Source organism: Lates calcarifer, unplaced genomic scaffold, assembly GCF_001640805.2.
Source record: "Lates calcarifer isolate ASB-BC8 unplaced genomic scaffold, TLL_Latcal_v3 _unitig_5673_quiver_385, whole genome shotgun sequence".
Taxonomy (NCBI): Eukaryota; Metazoa; Chordata; class Actinopteri; family Centropomidae; genus Lates; species Lates calcarifer.
The window spans coordinates 594,607-611,017 of record NW_026117659.1 but is presented as its reverse complement, the minus strand read 5'-3'; the positions used below and the strand labels follow the sequence as shown (position 1 = coordinate 611,017).

General features: G+C 41.4%; 1 protein-coding gene across 1 annotated transcript; it reads left to right on the top strand.

Annotated features, from left to right (window-relative positions):
* The first annotated feature begins 2,669 nt into the window (after positions 1-2,669).
* On the top strand, positions 2,670-15,701 carry mmp17b (matrix metallopeptidase 17b). Its single transcript, XM_018664464.2, has 11 exons — positions 2,670-2,896; positions 3,810-3,942; positions 4,055-4,208; positions 4,413-4,521; positions 4,695-4,872; positions 6,919-7,095; positions 11,573-11,669; positions 12,649-12,722; positions 12,812-12,961; positions 13,160-13,432; positions 14,618-15,701. Exons 1-11 carry the CDS (start codon positions 2,768-2,770, stop codon positions 15,016-15,018), a joined length of 1,875 nt encoding a protein of 624 aa, XP_018519980.1. The 5' UTR covers positions 2,670-2,767; the 3' UTR covers positions 15,019-15,701.
* Positions 15,702-16,411: the final 710 nt, after the last annotated feature.

The following is a 16,411-nucleotide window of genomic DNA, read 5'->3' as shown; positions in this document are numbered from 1 at the left end:
TACTGGATGTAATACATTGTTGCAAAGATGAACTATGATGAACTATTGATCGCCATCTGCTAATTAAAGACCATGAGCTATAGCTGAAAGCTTTGGACAAAGTTATCAACCTCGAACCTCTTGTTTTGTATGGAAAAGAGGTCCAGGATGCTAACTTTAATGCTAAAAATCACAGCAGTAATGATGCGGTAATTTAATATTTTTCTGTTTTAACAGAGTAAACTGAAATTGTTTGTTACATTTCATGATAAGATAAGATAAGATAAGATAATCCTTTATTAGTCCCACAGTGGGGAAATTGACATTGTTGCAGCAGGATAAGTGATTGAAAAGATGAAAAAAACATAAATACGAGTAAAAGCAAGATAAAAAACAAGATAAGTCTATAAAAAATCTGCACAACAGTATAAACATGAGAATGTAATAGAAAAAATATTAACAGAAGAGCAATAATCACAGGACTTTATATAGAGACAGAAAATGAACTAAATACAGATATTGCACATTTGAAAATGGCATTGCACACAATGCTACGACTGATAGCAGCTGTTTTGGGTTAGGATGGATTAATTAAAGTGCAGAAAAACCTAGTGAAAATGGTCCATGTGAGTATGTGGTGAACTAAGAGCAGTGCTGGTTGTAGAGTCTGACAGCAGCAGGAAGGAAAGACCTGCAATACCTCTCCTTCACACACTTTGGGTGAAGTAGCCTATTGCTGAAGGAGCTGCTCAGTGCTGTCAGACTGTCCTGCATGGGGTGGAGCTCATTGTCTATCAGGGATGATAGCTTTGCTTTCACCCTCCTCTCACCCACCACCTCCATGGGGTTAAGGGGGCACCCCAGGACAGAGCTGGCTTTCTTGATCAGCTTGTCCAGTCTCTTCCTGTCCACTGTTGAGATGCTGCTGCCCCAGCAGACCACTCCATAGAAAATGGCTGATGCCATGACAGTGTCATAAAAAGTCCTGAGGAGTGCCCCCTGCACTCCAAAGGACCTGAGTCTCCTCAGCAGATAGAGTCTACTCTGACCCTTCTATAAAGTGCAGTGGTGTTGTCTGTCCAGTCCAGTCTATTGTTCAGCTGAGCACCCAGGTACTTATAAGATGTCACCATCTCAATGTCTCTTCCCTGGATGTTCACTGGTGTTGGGGGGGAGTGTCTGCTCCTGCGGAAATCCACCACCAGTTCTTTGGTCTTCCCAGCATTGATCTGGAGGCAGTTCTGCAGGCACCAGTCCACAAAGTCCTGCATCAGTTCTCTGTACTCCTTGTCATCCTCATTTGTGATGAGGCCGATGACTGCTGAGTCGTCAGGGAACTTTTGCAGGTGGCAGTGAGGTGAGTTGTACTGGAAGTCTGCAGTGTAGAGGGTGAAGAGGAATGGAGCCAGGACTGTTCCCTGCGGGGCCCCGTGCTGCAGACCACCATGTCAGATACACATACTGCGGTCGGTTGGTGAGGTAATCCAGTATCCAGAATGCGAGATGCTGGTCCACCCCCATGAGTTCCAGCTTGTTCCTCAAGAGCATGGGCTGTATGGTGTTAAAAGCACTGGAGAAATCAATGAACATGATTCTCACAGTGCTCCCAGGTTTGTCCAGATGAGAGAGAGCTCTGTGGAGAAGGTAGATGACTGCATCATCCACCCCAATACCAGGTTGGTAGGCAAACTGCAGCGGGTCCATTGACTGTCTCACCAAGGGCCGGAGATGGGCGAGAATCTTCAGGGTCTTCATTAGGTGGGATGTCAGTGCCACTGGCCTGTAGCTGTTGAAGTCCTTGGGGTGCTGCGTCTTCGGCACCGGTACCACACAGGATGTCTTCCACAGCTGTGGGACTCTCCAGGGGTGTGGGAGGAGCAAACGAGGGGAGTTGCAGCAGGGATGACTAAGCAGGGGGAGGGGCAGGTGACTGATCAAATCTATTGAAAAACAGATTCAGGTCATTCACCCACTCCTGAGTCCCCACAGTCTTGTGGTCTGGTTCCCTGTGTCCTGAGATGGTTTTCAGGCCTCTCCATACTCCACTGATGTCATTCTGCTGCAGCTGGTCCTCCATCTTCCTCCTGTAGCTGTTCTTCCCCTCCCTGATCTTCCTCCTCAGCTCCTTCTGCACAGCCTGCAGCTCCTCCTTATTTCCTGACCTAAAGGCCCTCTTTTTCTCCTTGAGGAGAGCCTTTATGTCAGGATTAATCCAGGGTTTGTTGTTTGAGAAACACCGTACAGTCCTGGTGGGTACAGGACACAGAAGTTAATGTAGTCCGTTATGCAGTCTGTTAGACTGTCAATGTCCTCCCATGAGAGTCACTGAGCTCGGTCCACACAGTTGTCTCAGAACAGTCCTTCACAGCCTCTTCAGTCTCGGTGGACCAGCTTTTCACTGTGTGGGTGACAGCTGGTTGCCTGTGTACAAGGGTCCTGTACACAGGCAGGAGATGAACCAGATTGTGGTCAGATCTTCCCAGGGGAGGGAGGGGTGATGAGTTATATGCCTCCTTGATGTTGGCATAAAACAGATCCAAGGTTGTATTGTCTCTGGTGTGGCATGTGACATACTGTGTGAAAGTGGGCAGAGTGGAGGACGGAGAGGCATGATTGAAATCACCAGATATAAGAAGGAGGGCCTGACGTTTTTAATGTTTAATGTTTTTAAATTGTTTTGTTGCAGGGCAGGGATGAAAAGTCATCTCAGACTCCAGTGGACTTACCTGAACTGAGGGCACTGAAGATTTCTGTTAAGAGTTATTTCACACAAAAACATGTAGCCAAGATGAGGATGTGGATTATTTTCGTCTGCCTGAGTAATGGATGGATGCTGACACCCTCTAATGCTGGTGTAACCCCGACACCCACGTCTGCACAAGTGGTACCCACTGAAGATGAGAGCAGCCAACTGGTGGTAAAATCAAAACATCAGCTTCTAAGACATACAAAGTATGAAATGCATTAGTAACAGTAATATTTGAATTACCCTCTCTCCACCAGAGACTGGTGCTGGATCAGTTAATTAGAAAGAATTCCATCCATGTACAGGTCAAAACACAACCCATCTCTAGGCTTAACACTTCCTTAGGGCTGTTGGAGATGTTACAGGTCCTGAGAGACATCAAACAGGGCTTATTGTACATAATTACATCTGATGGCAAACCTCTTTGACAGCAGCAGCAATGGAATCAAATCTGTGACCCTGTGATTAGTGGATGACCTGGTCTACCTCCCCAGCAGCCATTTGGGCTTCAGGTTGCAGAAATGTTTAAAAAATGTTGTGGTTGCAACAGTGAAGACTTACTCTACTGTCAGTTTCGAAATATTCAGATAAAATCCCTCCTATTATCATTTCCTATAAAAAAGTCAGTCCCAGTTTAAAAAAAAGAAAAGAAAAAAAAAAGTAAATTTCTCTGTCTTTCCTCTGTGTGGTGCAGTGGAAAGTGGCTGTCAATACAAACCACCTCATTATGATACTGTAATTGATAAATGTTTTCTTATATCTTAAATCTTAAAGCACCTCAGTCAAACGTCTTGACCACAGGCTTCAGGCTCAAACTGGTGTCACTGCTTCCACTTTAGGAACTATATCCAATAAAAAGTGACAAACAGAAAATCGAAACTGATTTTATTGTTAATATCCAGTTTGAATTGCCGGTTTGAGGGAAGGAAACTTTGAATTATTTTAAAGTCATATTTAAGTATTTGATTTAGTTGCTTGTTGCAATTTATTGACCTCTTACATCGCTGAGTCTACATCAACTCAACTACGTGACTGAAAGAAACAAAGAACACCCTATTAAGATGATTATCTGTCCCTCTCATAGGATTGGTTGATGAAGTATGGCTACCTTCCACCCTCAGACCCCTCCACTGGGCAGCTACAGGCCTGGACAGCTGTAACTAATGCTGTCAGAGCCATGCAGAGATTTGCGGGCCTCAGAGACACAGGAGTTGTAGGTGAGGATTACAGACAACGACTGATGTTTAGGCTACTTCATGTTGAATCTAGTGTTGTATATGACTCACTGAGCCTCCTCTGACTCGTCTGTGCTGTGATGTGATAATTCAGATGAGGACACGATAGCGTTGATGAACAGTCCACGCTGCTCCCTGCCTGACCAGGAGGAACCATACAAACCACTGTCCAACCAAGAAAGAAGAAGCATGAGAAGGAGGAGGAAAAGGGCTATATCCATGTGGACACGCAGGAACATCAACTGGAGGTGGGGCAAGATTACTCTCTGATTATCTAGACCAGATTATGGTCTGCTAAACTGGAGCAAACATAAGTATTTACCATTTTTAGTAACTGTGAGATATTAAATATCATGGCTTACAGATGTATCTTTGCTTCGTGCCATCTGGAATAGGTTAACATCTCTCCCACTGTCTCTCTTGTACACAAACACACACTCTTACATTCTCAGGTTGCATTCATATCCATCCTCATCCCATCTGTCCCGGGAAACAATTCGCTCACTGGTCTTCTATGCTTTAAGAGTGTGGGCGGAACCAACGCCCCTGGAATTCCATGAGGTTAGTGTATTTGACTAATGTTGCATTAATGATGTAAAGGACAGATGGTTGATCAGATTCCTCCAGGGTTTAAGGCTAGAGAGTGTCCACACTTTCTGTCCTCTGCTATATATTTGGCCAAATTTGCCATTAAAATCACCAAGTCACTCTCTTCTGTTGCCCTCTGTCCCCAGGTGAGCAATACTGAGGCAGCTGACCTGCAGGTGGATTTCCTCCACGGTTACCACGGCGATGGCTATCCCTTTGATGGGGCAGGCGGTGCAGTTGGCCATGCTTTCTTCCCATCAGACCCTGCTCGGGCAGGAGGAGTTCACTTGGATGCAGAGGAGGAGTGGGCCTTCAGACAGCCAGGTGAACCTCTGACCCCCCTGAAATTATTACAACTTCAGGTTCACATGCATCCCTGAAAAGCTCTTTTTGGATTTCCAGTCTTGCTTGTAACATGTAAATTGAGAGATGTAGTACAATATCCTGAAAAGCATTGTGCCAACCTGGAAATTAATATTTGCATCTTTTTTGGTTAGGGTTAGGGTTAGGGTTAGGTTTGGTTAGATTGGAGGTGGCAGCTGAAGGATCTGTTCAGGCACCAGATAAAGTTACAATATAGAGAAAATATGGGCTCACTATTGGTTTTGAAATGCTCTAAATACTCTACAAAGTTGTGGGCTTTGCATCCTGAATCATGTCAGTGTGGAGAAGACAGCACATGCTTCCTGAAAAAAGGAGAAAAAAAAGTTGGATAGAATCACAAGACAAAGAAAAAATGTAAGGTCCCTCAAATGCAAACATTAGTGACTGCTGACTAACAACAAACTTTTAAACAGGTCTAATATATAGGACAAAGAATGCACAAACTTTGCTTATCTATGGTTCTTAAGTGCAGAAGATGAATACCAGCAGAAATGATGTGATAAATCATGTCATCGTGGAGGAGAATCTCAGAGGAAAGTTTCCAACATCTGGAGGAATCCACAGCAAAGAGAGGACCTAACCAGTGTTAGTGTGGGATTCCTAATAAAGTGCTCATTGAGTGCAGTCTGGCTCACTTTAGGTTATCTGGCTTCATTAGCACAAGGCACTGTATGAATTAGAGTCAACTAGAATCACCACCTGGTCATACAACCCGGTGGTTGTATGACTTTGCCAACCAATAAAGTTTCAGGAAGTGTGGTCAGTCCCTCTGTTCCTCAGTTATAGCATTGAATAGAAAACCAGAAAAGTGTAGTTGTCATCCATTCATTCATTATCTATATTGCTTATCTGTAAGGATCATGGGGGGGCTGGAGCCTATTCTAGCTGGCATTCACACCTACAGGAAATTTATGGTCATCAATTAACCTGCATTCCTTTGGAAATGTTGTCACATCATCTTTTTACCCTTACAGACATTTGTGTTACATTTTGTCATAATTAGTGTATGTGTAAAATGTGTTTTATGAGCTCACAGTAACCTTGGCCTTTGACCTTTGACCACCAAAACCTATTTGGTTCATCCTTCAGTCTGAGTGAATGTTTGTGCTGAATTTGAAGAAATTCCCTCAAGGCATTCCTGAGATATCGTGTTCATGAGCTCCTGTGCCGTACAATGTCTACACACAGTAACCTAGGTCTCTGTCAGGACAGACAGACAGTCCTCACATGTCCTATGTTATTTCACTACAACAGTTAACAGCAGCCCTCCTGTATGTCCCACACTGTTGGGGAGCAACGATAACTCCCACATAGACACAGACACAGCTTGTGCGAGTATGTATGTGTGAACTGTTGTGGACAGTGCACTTACACAAGTGGGCCAGAAGTAACAACCCAAAAATATAATTCCTCTGGCCATGGCTGTCACTGCTGAGGAGGCTGCAGAACTTGGCTAATAATCAGTTTCTAACGATATAATTTTGCCTAACAACCACAATCACAAAAAATGGTCATATGACAGTGGTTATCAACTCGGTAAATCAACCCAGGTTTTCCCAAACTATCCATGAGCGCTTTCACATAAAAGGGACAGAGTTGGCTGAAAACATGCACATGTCAATGAGCAGCAGAGTGTAGTATTTTACAAAGACCAAAGACATTTTCTGAGTATGTTCATGCTCCTGGTGGAAAGAACCTACACCAACATCTTCTGTGATGGCACTTTTGAAGTCAAGCATTATTTAGTCCCCCTTAGCTACAAGATTTAGTAGTAGTAACAGTTGTATATTGTTTGCTCCATTGTCAGCTCCATCTTGTGATGTGTAATGGACATTACCACCTGTAGCTGCTTACAGGGCTCTCACCCCCTGTCAAAAGTAAAAGATAAGAATAATCACCACCACACATTTCGATGTTCCTCCAACGACCCCCACCCCCCACCCCCCTCCAGCTGATTCTTTCTCCTCCTCTCTCCCCTCTTCCCAGCCTCTGAGGGTACTGACCTGTTCACAGTACTGGTCCATGAGTTTGGACATGCTCTAGGGCTAGCTCACTCATCATCCCGTCACTCAGTGATGAGACCATACTACCAGGGTCCTGCTGGAGACCCCCTCGACTACCGCCTGGGAGCCCATGATCTGGAGCACATCACCCAGCTATATGGTAAAACCTTTCTCACACCTATGTTTGAGAAGCCAGAATGTCCACTGGGAGAATTTAGTGTGCACCTCCTTTTTTCATTACATGAAAGAGAAATACATATACTGCAAAAACCAGACCCCAGATTGACAGCATGATCACAGACTTCATTTTGATCGCGCTAGCTATTATGAAGACAGCTGTGAACCAATGACCTGGAGTGACCTCTGGTGTGATACTGAGGAAGTACAGTCACAGTCAGTCTCATCCTGCAAATTATGCTCAGATGCTCATGTGAAAGCCTGGCATTGTAAAGATTCAAAGGATTCAGATTTCATTAGAGGTGGTATTAACTCACAAGCAGATCATTTATTTATGTAGAGCCTAATAAATACTTAGCAAGACTGCTTTGTGGCCATCATGGTCAGACTATTTTGTCTGTAGAAGATTCAAATGACACCACTTGTATAAAGACATAAATACAAAGGGACCAGTGTTGGCCAAACGACATGACAACCTTCTAAAACCTCCAAAATAAAGCCAGGTTTGCTATAACCTGGCTCAAACAACCATGATAATAATGATAATGATCAACAAATCACATTTAATTAGACCAAATTATATGTTTACAACATGGAGTGTAGTAATTAGTAAAGACAGTGGCATGTGCTGTGTAGAGGTGAAGGATGTGAAGAGCAAGTGAAGAACCAGGAACACCAGACATCCAGGCCTAGAGCAGCAAAATAGACTACAGCCAGAGAAGAAGCTGAAAAATATGTGAGTGATGAATGCAAAAGACAATGGTCACCTCTAACGGGTAGTGTCTCGATAGAAAAAAAATCCAGATCACAGATTTGCTAACCTCAGTATTTAACACTGGCATCCAAACAGATGAACACAGCTCCTTTTACTATGGAGTTATATCCCTCATTTATAAGAACGGAAATATTCATGACATAGACAGCTGGAGACACATTACACTGATGGATGATGATTATAAAATTTTCACTAAAATAGTAATGAATCAATTAAATGATGCCCTTGAAAACATAATAGAAAAAAGAGCAAACGGCTGATGTGGGATAACTTAGGAGTACAAAGAGATAAAAAAAAAAAAACAGTGACTGTGCAGATGAATTCTTCATCATAGGACTGGACCAAAAGAAAACTTTTCATTTTATTTCAAGGGAATATCTGTGGGACGTTTTAAAAGCTTATGGGTTTAAACAGGATTTTATTAATGTTATTAAGTTGTTATACGCACATTCACAAGTTCAGATAAATGTGAATCTTGTGAAATGTGAAATGTGAGTCTTAACCAAATCATTTCAAATCAAAAGAGGAGTCAAACAAGGCTGCCCTTTATCTGCTGCTTTGTATGTTTTAGCAATTAATCCATAATTGAAAAGAATTAAACATGATCACAGGCTGAGTGGCATTAAATCCAGTAGTGGGAAGATGGTGGTAGTTCTGGCATATGCAGATGATGTCACTGCTATAATTAAAAACCAGAATGAACAAAATATAATAAATGAACATCTTCAGTTATATGAAGAAGTATCTGGAGCAAAACTTAACCATAACAAAATAGGAGTTTGGATTGGAAGAGACGACACATGCGATCAGCATACAGGAGAGAGAGAATATGAAGATCCTCAGTGTACAAATAACTCATAAAAACTGTTATAAGAAAAACTGGGATAGCAAGGAAAGTGAACTTAAAGAAGAACTACAGAAATGGGGGAATAAATCACTTAGTTATAAAAGCAGAATTTTAATAATAAAGACTTTTATTCTGTTGAAATGATTGTTTTTAGCAACCATTCCCCCCCAAAAGACACAACAATGAAGAGAATAAATAAACTAGCTGTGAACTTTGTATGGGGAACTACAAGAGAAGTCACACAAAGATCACTACTTTACAAAAACAGGAAAGATGGAGGCAAAAAGCAGTGTGGAGCTCTGTGCCTTACTATAAACTCTTGTACAGTGACTTCATTACTAAAGCTGCACGCTTTAACTTGATTGGGTCAAAATGTCCAGCAAAAACATCTACTCCAGAATTAGCCAGAACTAGTATGGTGGTATTTTCCCCTTCAAAATCCTAGATCCCTCCAACTCCCAGGTGTGTATCAAGTAAAGTCTTAGTAAAAACCTCACCGAAAGTATGCAAGACGTTGTGTAGTTGGTTTCTGTCGACAGACTGGCAGTCCGAGCAGTCGTCAAATGGAGCTGCTTTGTAACAACTAAAAAGGGCCCTGTTGATGACTGTGATGAGGACGAAACCATTGAACACCTGCTTTTTAACTGTCAGAGATCTAAGGAAGTGTAGGACAAAATGATTAATGTTGGTTTTAAAATCACTGTAAATCACAATGCAGTTATGTATGGTGTTTTTGTTGAAAAACTGCCCTAGCTGCATCTTGAGTTTTGTTGGATAGTTGTTTCAACAGATGTCACAAAACTACGGAAAATGAGGTATGCAGGAGTCCTCCAACAAACCAATATATCAAGTGATGTCATATTCAAACAAATAAAAACTGAACTGAAATGACAAAGAACTCTGGACATAAGACAGAAGAAATGCACACCTTGGCACTTACTCACTTTGTAATCTCTTCTACACTGTATACATAAGAAACTGAGGTCGTTGTTAATGTGATTATTATTTTAGATTGTATTTTCCTTTGTGTGTGTGTGTGTGTGTGCGTGTATTGGGATGTAGACTTTATTGTGTGTCTTTTCTATTGTAGTAGTCTTTTATGTGCACTTAAACTATATGTTAGACCTGTTTAAAAGTTTGTTGTTAGTCAGCAGTCACTCCTTCAGATCACACTGATCAGTTACCTGCAGAGAGGTACAAATGAACCCCAGGAGGACCCCGGGGGTCATCACAGACTTAGACTTAGACTTAGACGGACTTTATTGATCCCTTTGGGATGACTCCCTCGGGGAAATTACATTTCCAGCAGCAAATACAGACAGAAAACAACACATCACACAGGGCAGTACAACAACAGTTTGTGAACGAAAGACAGGGCAGCATGCAGGACAGTTAGCAAACGACACAGAATATAAATAGAATAGCAAAAGAATATAAATAGAATAGAATTAAGGGTGAACAGACTCTGTATGGCATTGTCATAAATAAATATAAATATGCTGAATAGAGTTAATAACCGAAAAGTTATTTCAAGTTCAAGTTCTCGGGTACTTCTGCTCTTCTGATTCAATTTGTGGTCGACTATGTTTGCAAAATAGAAGAGATATACTCACATTAACAAAATGTAATCAAGAAAAATAACATGTGGCAAGAGAAAGAACAAAAGACATGAGGACATCTGTCCATAACCATGACACATTCAAACCTCAAACAAACAGAATATGAACTAATGCTGTTATTGGTGACAGGAAAGGATCCATGCAGACATAAATTTCATCTCATTTCCTCACAAATCTTCACTGGCATTAACAACAGGTCAGTAAAGACTCAGTAAAGATCAAGAACATAAAAACAAAGATCCTCTGTCTCTGTTTCCTGTCTTGTGGTAGGTTCATTGTGGGAGGTCAGGAAGAGCAAGCCTTTTGATCCATAAACCTGAATGTCCTTTTGTGACCTCCTTTACCAGTTTGCTTCTCATGCCAAGCATATGTCTGTTACACATGGACAAAACAGTGATTTATGTATGTTTATTGAAATTAGTAAAATTGAAAATTCTGTTTTTAAAATGCTAAAAGGCAACGCCTGGGCCAGAAACTTAGTGTTATCATTAAACTCATATATATATCTTTTATCTTTCTTTTGACTCTGGATTCTCCAAATGTCTTTGTACCTCACTTGGTTAATATGATCGACAATTTTGGTGCATTCTTTGGGTATAAAATTAATTTCTCCAAATTAGAACATGCAAACTCCACACAGGAAAGCTTGGTTGATTGAAGTCTCCTGAAATGACCATGTATTTGATTTGATTTTGTAATCCAGCAGTGACAAAATTGATGACAGCAGCTGATTGTGGGATATGGATGCAGACTCACAGCTGTTCTTCACAAGCACTGCAGTTTAACAGTAGCTAATCATTCATAAAGCCTCTATAAATCAATGAAAGGTAAAGTCCCTCCACATCTCTTTAATATTAATAGGCACCAGTAGTGTATCTGTGGTTGTATAGTGACCAAACAACATAATCTGACACCTTTTAATCCACTGATCACTGAGAGACAGGTCAGGATATTTGGAGAGATCACAAAATAATCATTTCACTGAGAAGTTTGACTGACAAGTGTTTATGGTAGTGTCTGTATATTCCTTTGAGCCACCAACTGTATGGGTTTGAGCCTTAATTATTCTTATGAGATGAGTGTGCGGTCACAACCACAAACTGTTTCTGCTTTAGCTTCTCTGCCTGTGTAATGATTGTTTAATCATGACAAAACATCTACTGTCAAGATGAGGTGCTTTATTGTTATCAGGTTAAAAAAGATTTTGTTTTTGATTCAGGTAAAAGGAGCCAGCTGCTGGCTACTGATGCTGTCCGCCTTGGCCCAGAGCCTCAACTGCACCACAGAGCCCACCACCACCTTCATCACAGATATGGGTATGAATTCAAATCACAGATATTTTCAGCTTAGAGCCATTCTGTATACATTTGTCTCACTAGTAAACATGCCATTCATTTGAGTGCTTTCCCCATACCTTTTAACAAATGTTACACGTTATTACAGGATTGTTTACAGCTTGAAAATACAATGAGATTTAAAGGACAGGTTCAAAATTTTTCAAGTCCAATTGAAATCTCATTTAGTCATCCCAACATGTCTGAAAGTCTAAACAGTCTAAAGTAACATCAGTGTATTGTCAGTAAGTCCAGGCCACACCACTTAGCTCACCTGTTTATGACAGTTACTTAATGTTAACAGAGCAACCACACTGCCTGTGTGAGACACGTGTCTGTGGCATGGCTCAAGCCTTGCTGCAGCAGCACCTTATCCTTAGAGTTTTGGTGTCATGCCTATTTTTCATGTGATGTGCACAGTTTCCTGAACAACACTAATACGTGCTGTTGTTCAGTGTCTAATTCATGCAAAACTAGGGGGCACCATCATAAAACTGAAAAACAAATGAATAGTTTTTGCTTACTGTGATTGCTTCTCCTGTCCATGCTGTACAATGCAAATAAATGCACATAATGCACTTTCAGTGGAAGGGATGGCTGCAAAACTTTGCCTCCAAACTTTATGTGAAGTCACCATTAGGCTTCAGTCCACCCAGCAAAGGGAAACTGGAACACAATGTTCAGGGAAACACAAAGAGGAGAACTGACTAACTCAAGCTGTGGAAGTCTCATATTTAACTTCAGGGAAAGTCTGAATTTTTGGATTTTGTTCCTCACCACTTATATTAATTCAATGTCCAGAATGATCAGAGGGAATTATCACAGCAAGCACAACCTGATTCAGAATTCATATGAGCACTTGACTTTTGCTTTTAGACAGACTCGAAAAATTCCTAAGGTTTTGTATTTCAATGTTAATCTTTGATTTTATCCTTTCTCTCTGGGTGTTTTCTCCCTTCAGCTCCTTCATAGATCGCTGTAACACCAGTTTTGATGTTGTGGCAAGGATAAGAGGAGAGATTTTCTTTTTCAAAGGTCTGAATACACATAAAACTGACTCATGAGGCTTTACTAAACCATTCCTTTGCTTCTCTTTGATTATGTCCCCTTTCTCGTCCCTCCAGGTCTGACAATGTGGCGAGTCAATGGTGCAGGGTTGGTGTCCAGTCGTGGGGCTTCAGTGAGGAGGCTGTGGAGGGGTCTACCTCCTGACTTGACTCATCTTCATGCTGTGCTGGAGAGAAAGTCAGATAATGCCATCATCTTTATCAGTGGTATAGTCCAATAATACAGTATGTCACTTTATTTTAACATCATATCCTATACAGGTATTTACATGATTTGGAAGATAATAAATGAATGAATAATGAATAATAATAAAATAATAAAAGTTTATGGACTCAGTGTTGGATAAATTTGGAGTGAATTAACAAACTGACCCACTGACCTTTCCAACTCATGTCTTGCTGCAGGTTCCCGTTTCTGGCTGTTCAGGGACCTGTCCCTACAGGATGGCTACCCTCAGCCCCTCTCTGCTCTTGGGATGGCGGTGAGCTTGGCTGTAGCAGATGTTGATGATGATGATCACGAGGAGGAGGCAGCAGCAGGGAGGTGGGGCCTGGTCTGGGACCCAGAGGAAGGTCCTGTGTGGGGGAACATGAGAGACGCAGAGGAAGACAAACAAGAGGACACGTGGACTCAGCTGCTGAGAGAGGGAGTCAGTGGCATCACCACAGACAGCAATGGTGGGTACAGAACCTGTGTGTGATGTTTTCATACTGTAAAAGAAAAAAAGAGACACAAAGACACTGGGGTCAGCTTTAGGATCGTTGAAGCTGCAATTAAAGGTCTACCACTTGATTTATTGATCATATAAATTTAACCTTGTGTCTACACAGGAGGCACAGTGTGAGCCGTATGTTAGCAGAGCTGCAGCTTCAGTGCCACTGACTCACACAGAATGGAATAAATGGACATATAATACTAATAAATGATGCAGCCTGTGTAGACAGGTAAATTCATTACAACAGGAATGTATCTGTTGTGTGTGAGAGGGACGACTGAGAAATACAGCTGAACATTAACTGAGTAGAAAAACTGCGTAAAAGGGCTTGTGTGTTTACGTTCTTATTTGGGATACTTTAGTTTTAGTTTAGTTTAGTTTAAAGCAGCTATAATCAATATTTTTAGAATTACATATCAAATGATAATGTTGTAGTCTGACAGGTGTCTCTAAGAGTGATCAACTACTGAAATTACCAGCTGTAGCTCTCACTTTATGGAGCTTTATAGTGAGTTTCAGCTCATTGTTTACCTGTCTACACCACAACTTTACTGTTCTGGTTCACTCTCACCACTCTGATAGTGTTGTTTTCAGCTGCAGCAACCCCACTGTCCAATAACTGCTGAGCAGCAAACAGCTGACAGACTCAGTCAGAAAGCAGCTGGTCAACATAGGGAGCATTTAGCAGCTAAAGAGTCAGAGACTTCCTGCAGCTGGTGGTGGAGACCAAATACAGAGCTGAAAGAGAGGAAATTCTGGACTTAGATTCATGAGGTAAAGAAAAACACTGCTGTAAATGAGTTAAGCAGAGATGAGAGTAGTGGTGGTTATCGATAGAATATGAATCTAGCAAAGCTGTGTGCATTAATAAACCAGTCTATTGTTATTATTATTATCTACTTGAAGAATTGAGCAGCTAGTGGATGGTATGGAGATGACAGCCCCATTTCTATTTCTAATAAGACAGGTTCATTGCACAGTGAAAATGTAGTTTATGATTTAGATGTAAGTGTTTTTGAAAATTAACAGATCACAGCAAAGCAGACTGAGCGGGACATTATCAATAAAATAAGGATTTTTAATCTGTCACAATCAAATGCAAAACATTGAGAAATATGTCAGATGTTGGTCCTTCTCTTCTCTCCAGGCTCCATCTATCTCTTCAAAGGAGACTCCTACTGGAAGTTCATGTTTCCAGGCTCCTTACCGCAGAACGGATACCCACGATCCTCGGCTGCAGACTGGCTGGACTGCCCTGACTCCACCTCATCCTTACCTGAAGTGGATGACCTCCTCTTGACTCTGTCTCCATCTGCAGGAAGACAGGAGCTCAGGGAGAGATGGAGGGGGGTGAAGGAGGAGGAGGAAGCAGGAGGGAGGAGGAAGGAGCATGGGAGGGGCAGACATGGAAATACATTTAAAGACAGACAAGACAGTGGTTCACACATCTGGACACAATGCACTTGCCAAAATGGAGCACTGTGTGAGGGGACAACATCTCTTATTGCTGCCTTGCTATTGGGCACATGGATACTTTTGGCTGTTTAAAGCTACACAAGTCAATAATTCAGCTGCCTTCTCAGGAGGAGAGCATCCTATCCACATACATTCACCAAGTGCAGTCATTATACTAGCCCTTTAAAGACATAGCTCAACTCCAAGGGTGGGATGAGAAGACTGATAATAATTATCATATCTGTGTGTTGAGTACAGAGCTGGAGTCAGGGCCTGGCATAAAGAAAGGAAGCGGAGGGAAACAGCTAACATGCTATTTTTTTTTTTAAAGTTAAATGGGAGTTACATGAAAAACTGTTTACCCCACAGGTATAGTTTAGTCACTATGCAATCACAATGGTACAAAACCTGGCAACCTCACTGTGATAAGAGTCCAAATGCAGTAATTCCTCCTGAAACCACCAATAGTAGTATTTATATTTCAGAGTAAACAAATGAGATACAATGTGGTAATTAGACAGCTGACTAAAGAGATATTAATGAATGTGTCCTGACTCCAGCTCTGAACTGTAAGAAATTCAAGGTAGATGGTTAAGAAGTTGCTCTGCAGCATATATATGGATATGAAAATATGTGCTACTTAATCTTTGTAAAATTTTGTCCAGTGGCAGCTTATATCACATATCTTTATTCATTATGTGCTTGCTTGTTTTATATCAGTGATTTCTTTTTGTCTAACTGTAAAATGTCAGTCCATAATAAAGTAGTAACATCAAGTTTGGGATAGTAATATTATGAACATATGAATACACAAACCATGCATGCTGTTGATGCTCTATATTTCCAAGTATTCCAGGAGCCATGTGTGTGGCAATGAGTTATAGGCTTTCTTGTAGTCAGTCCAGGCAGTGCATAGGTGACTGCTCTATCGACCAGTAGCTAGTGCATGGATCTCTGCTTAATCTGAGAGAAGCACAGGTTCAAAAACCTTACCAACCACTATGGTCAAAGACATGTTGCAAGACAATGTTTTACACTACCTTGATTCTCTTCACATTTGCCTCTGGCAGAGGGAAGTGGCAAGTCTGCGTAGCCTCAGTCACACTCCTCCTTATGGGCCACACTTCCCCATTCATACTGTTGTGTGGCCATCTCAAATGGACAACTCCATGTTTACAGATCACTGGCAGAATGCCTTCAGCTAGTCACAACTGTTTAGGAGTCTGTGAGGCTGATTGTTCATAACAGTACCAAGAGGTACTATCCTCATGAGCAAATACCCATTACATCTGCGATGACTCGATGTTGTTAAAAGACATTTAGTAAAAGCAACATTCTCATGACAGGCACATTAAAGATCCACAGCGAAAGACAAAACATGACATCATCTCTAATCGGGATTGGGGCTAAAGCTTAATTGGAATATCCCCAGTTTTAACCCAAACCATGCAACCCTAACCCTTACTGTATCACAATTGTGACCTAA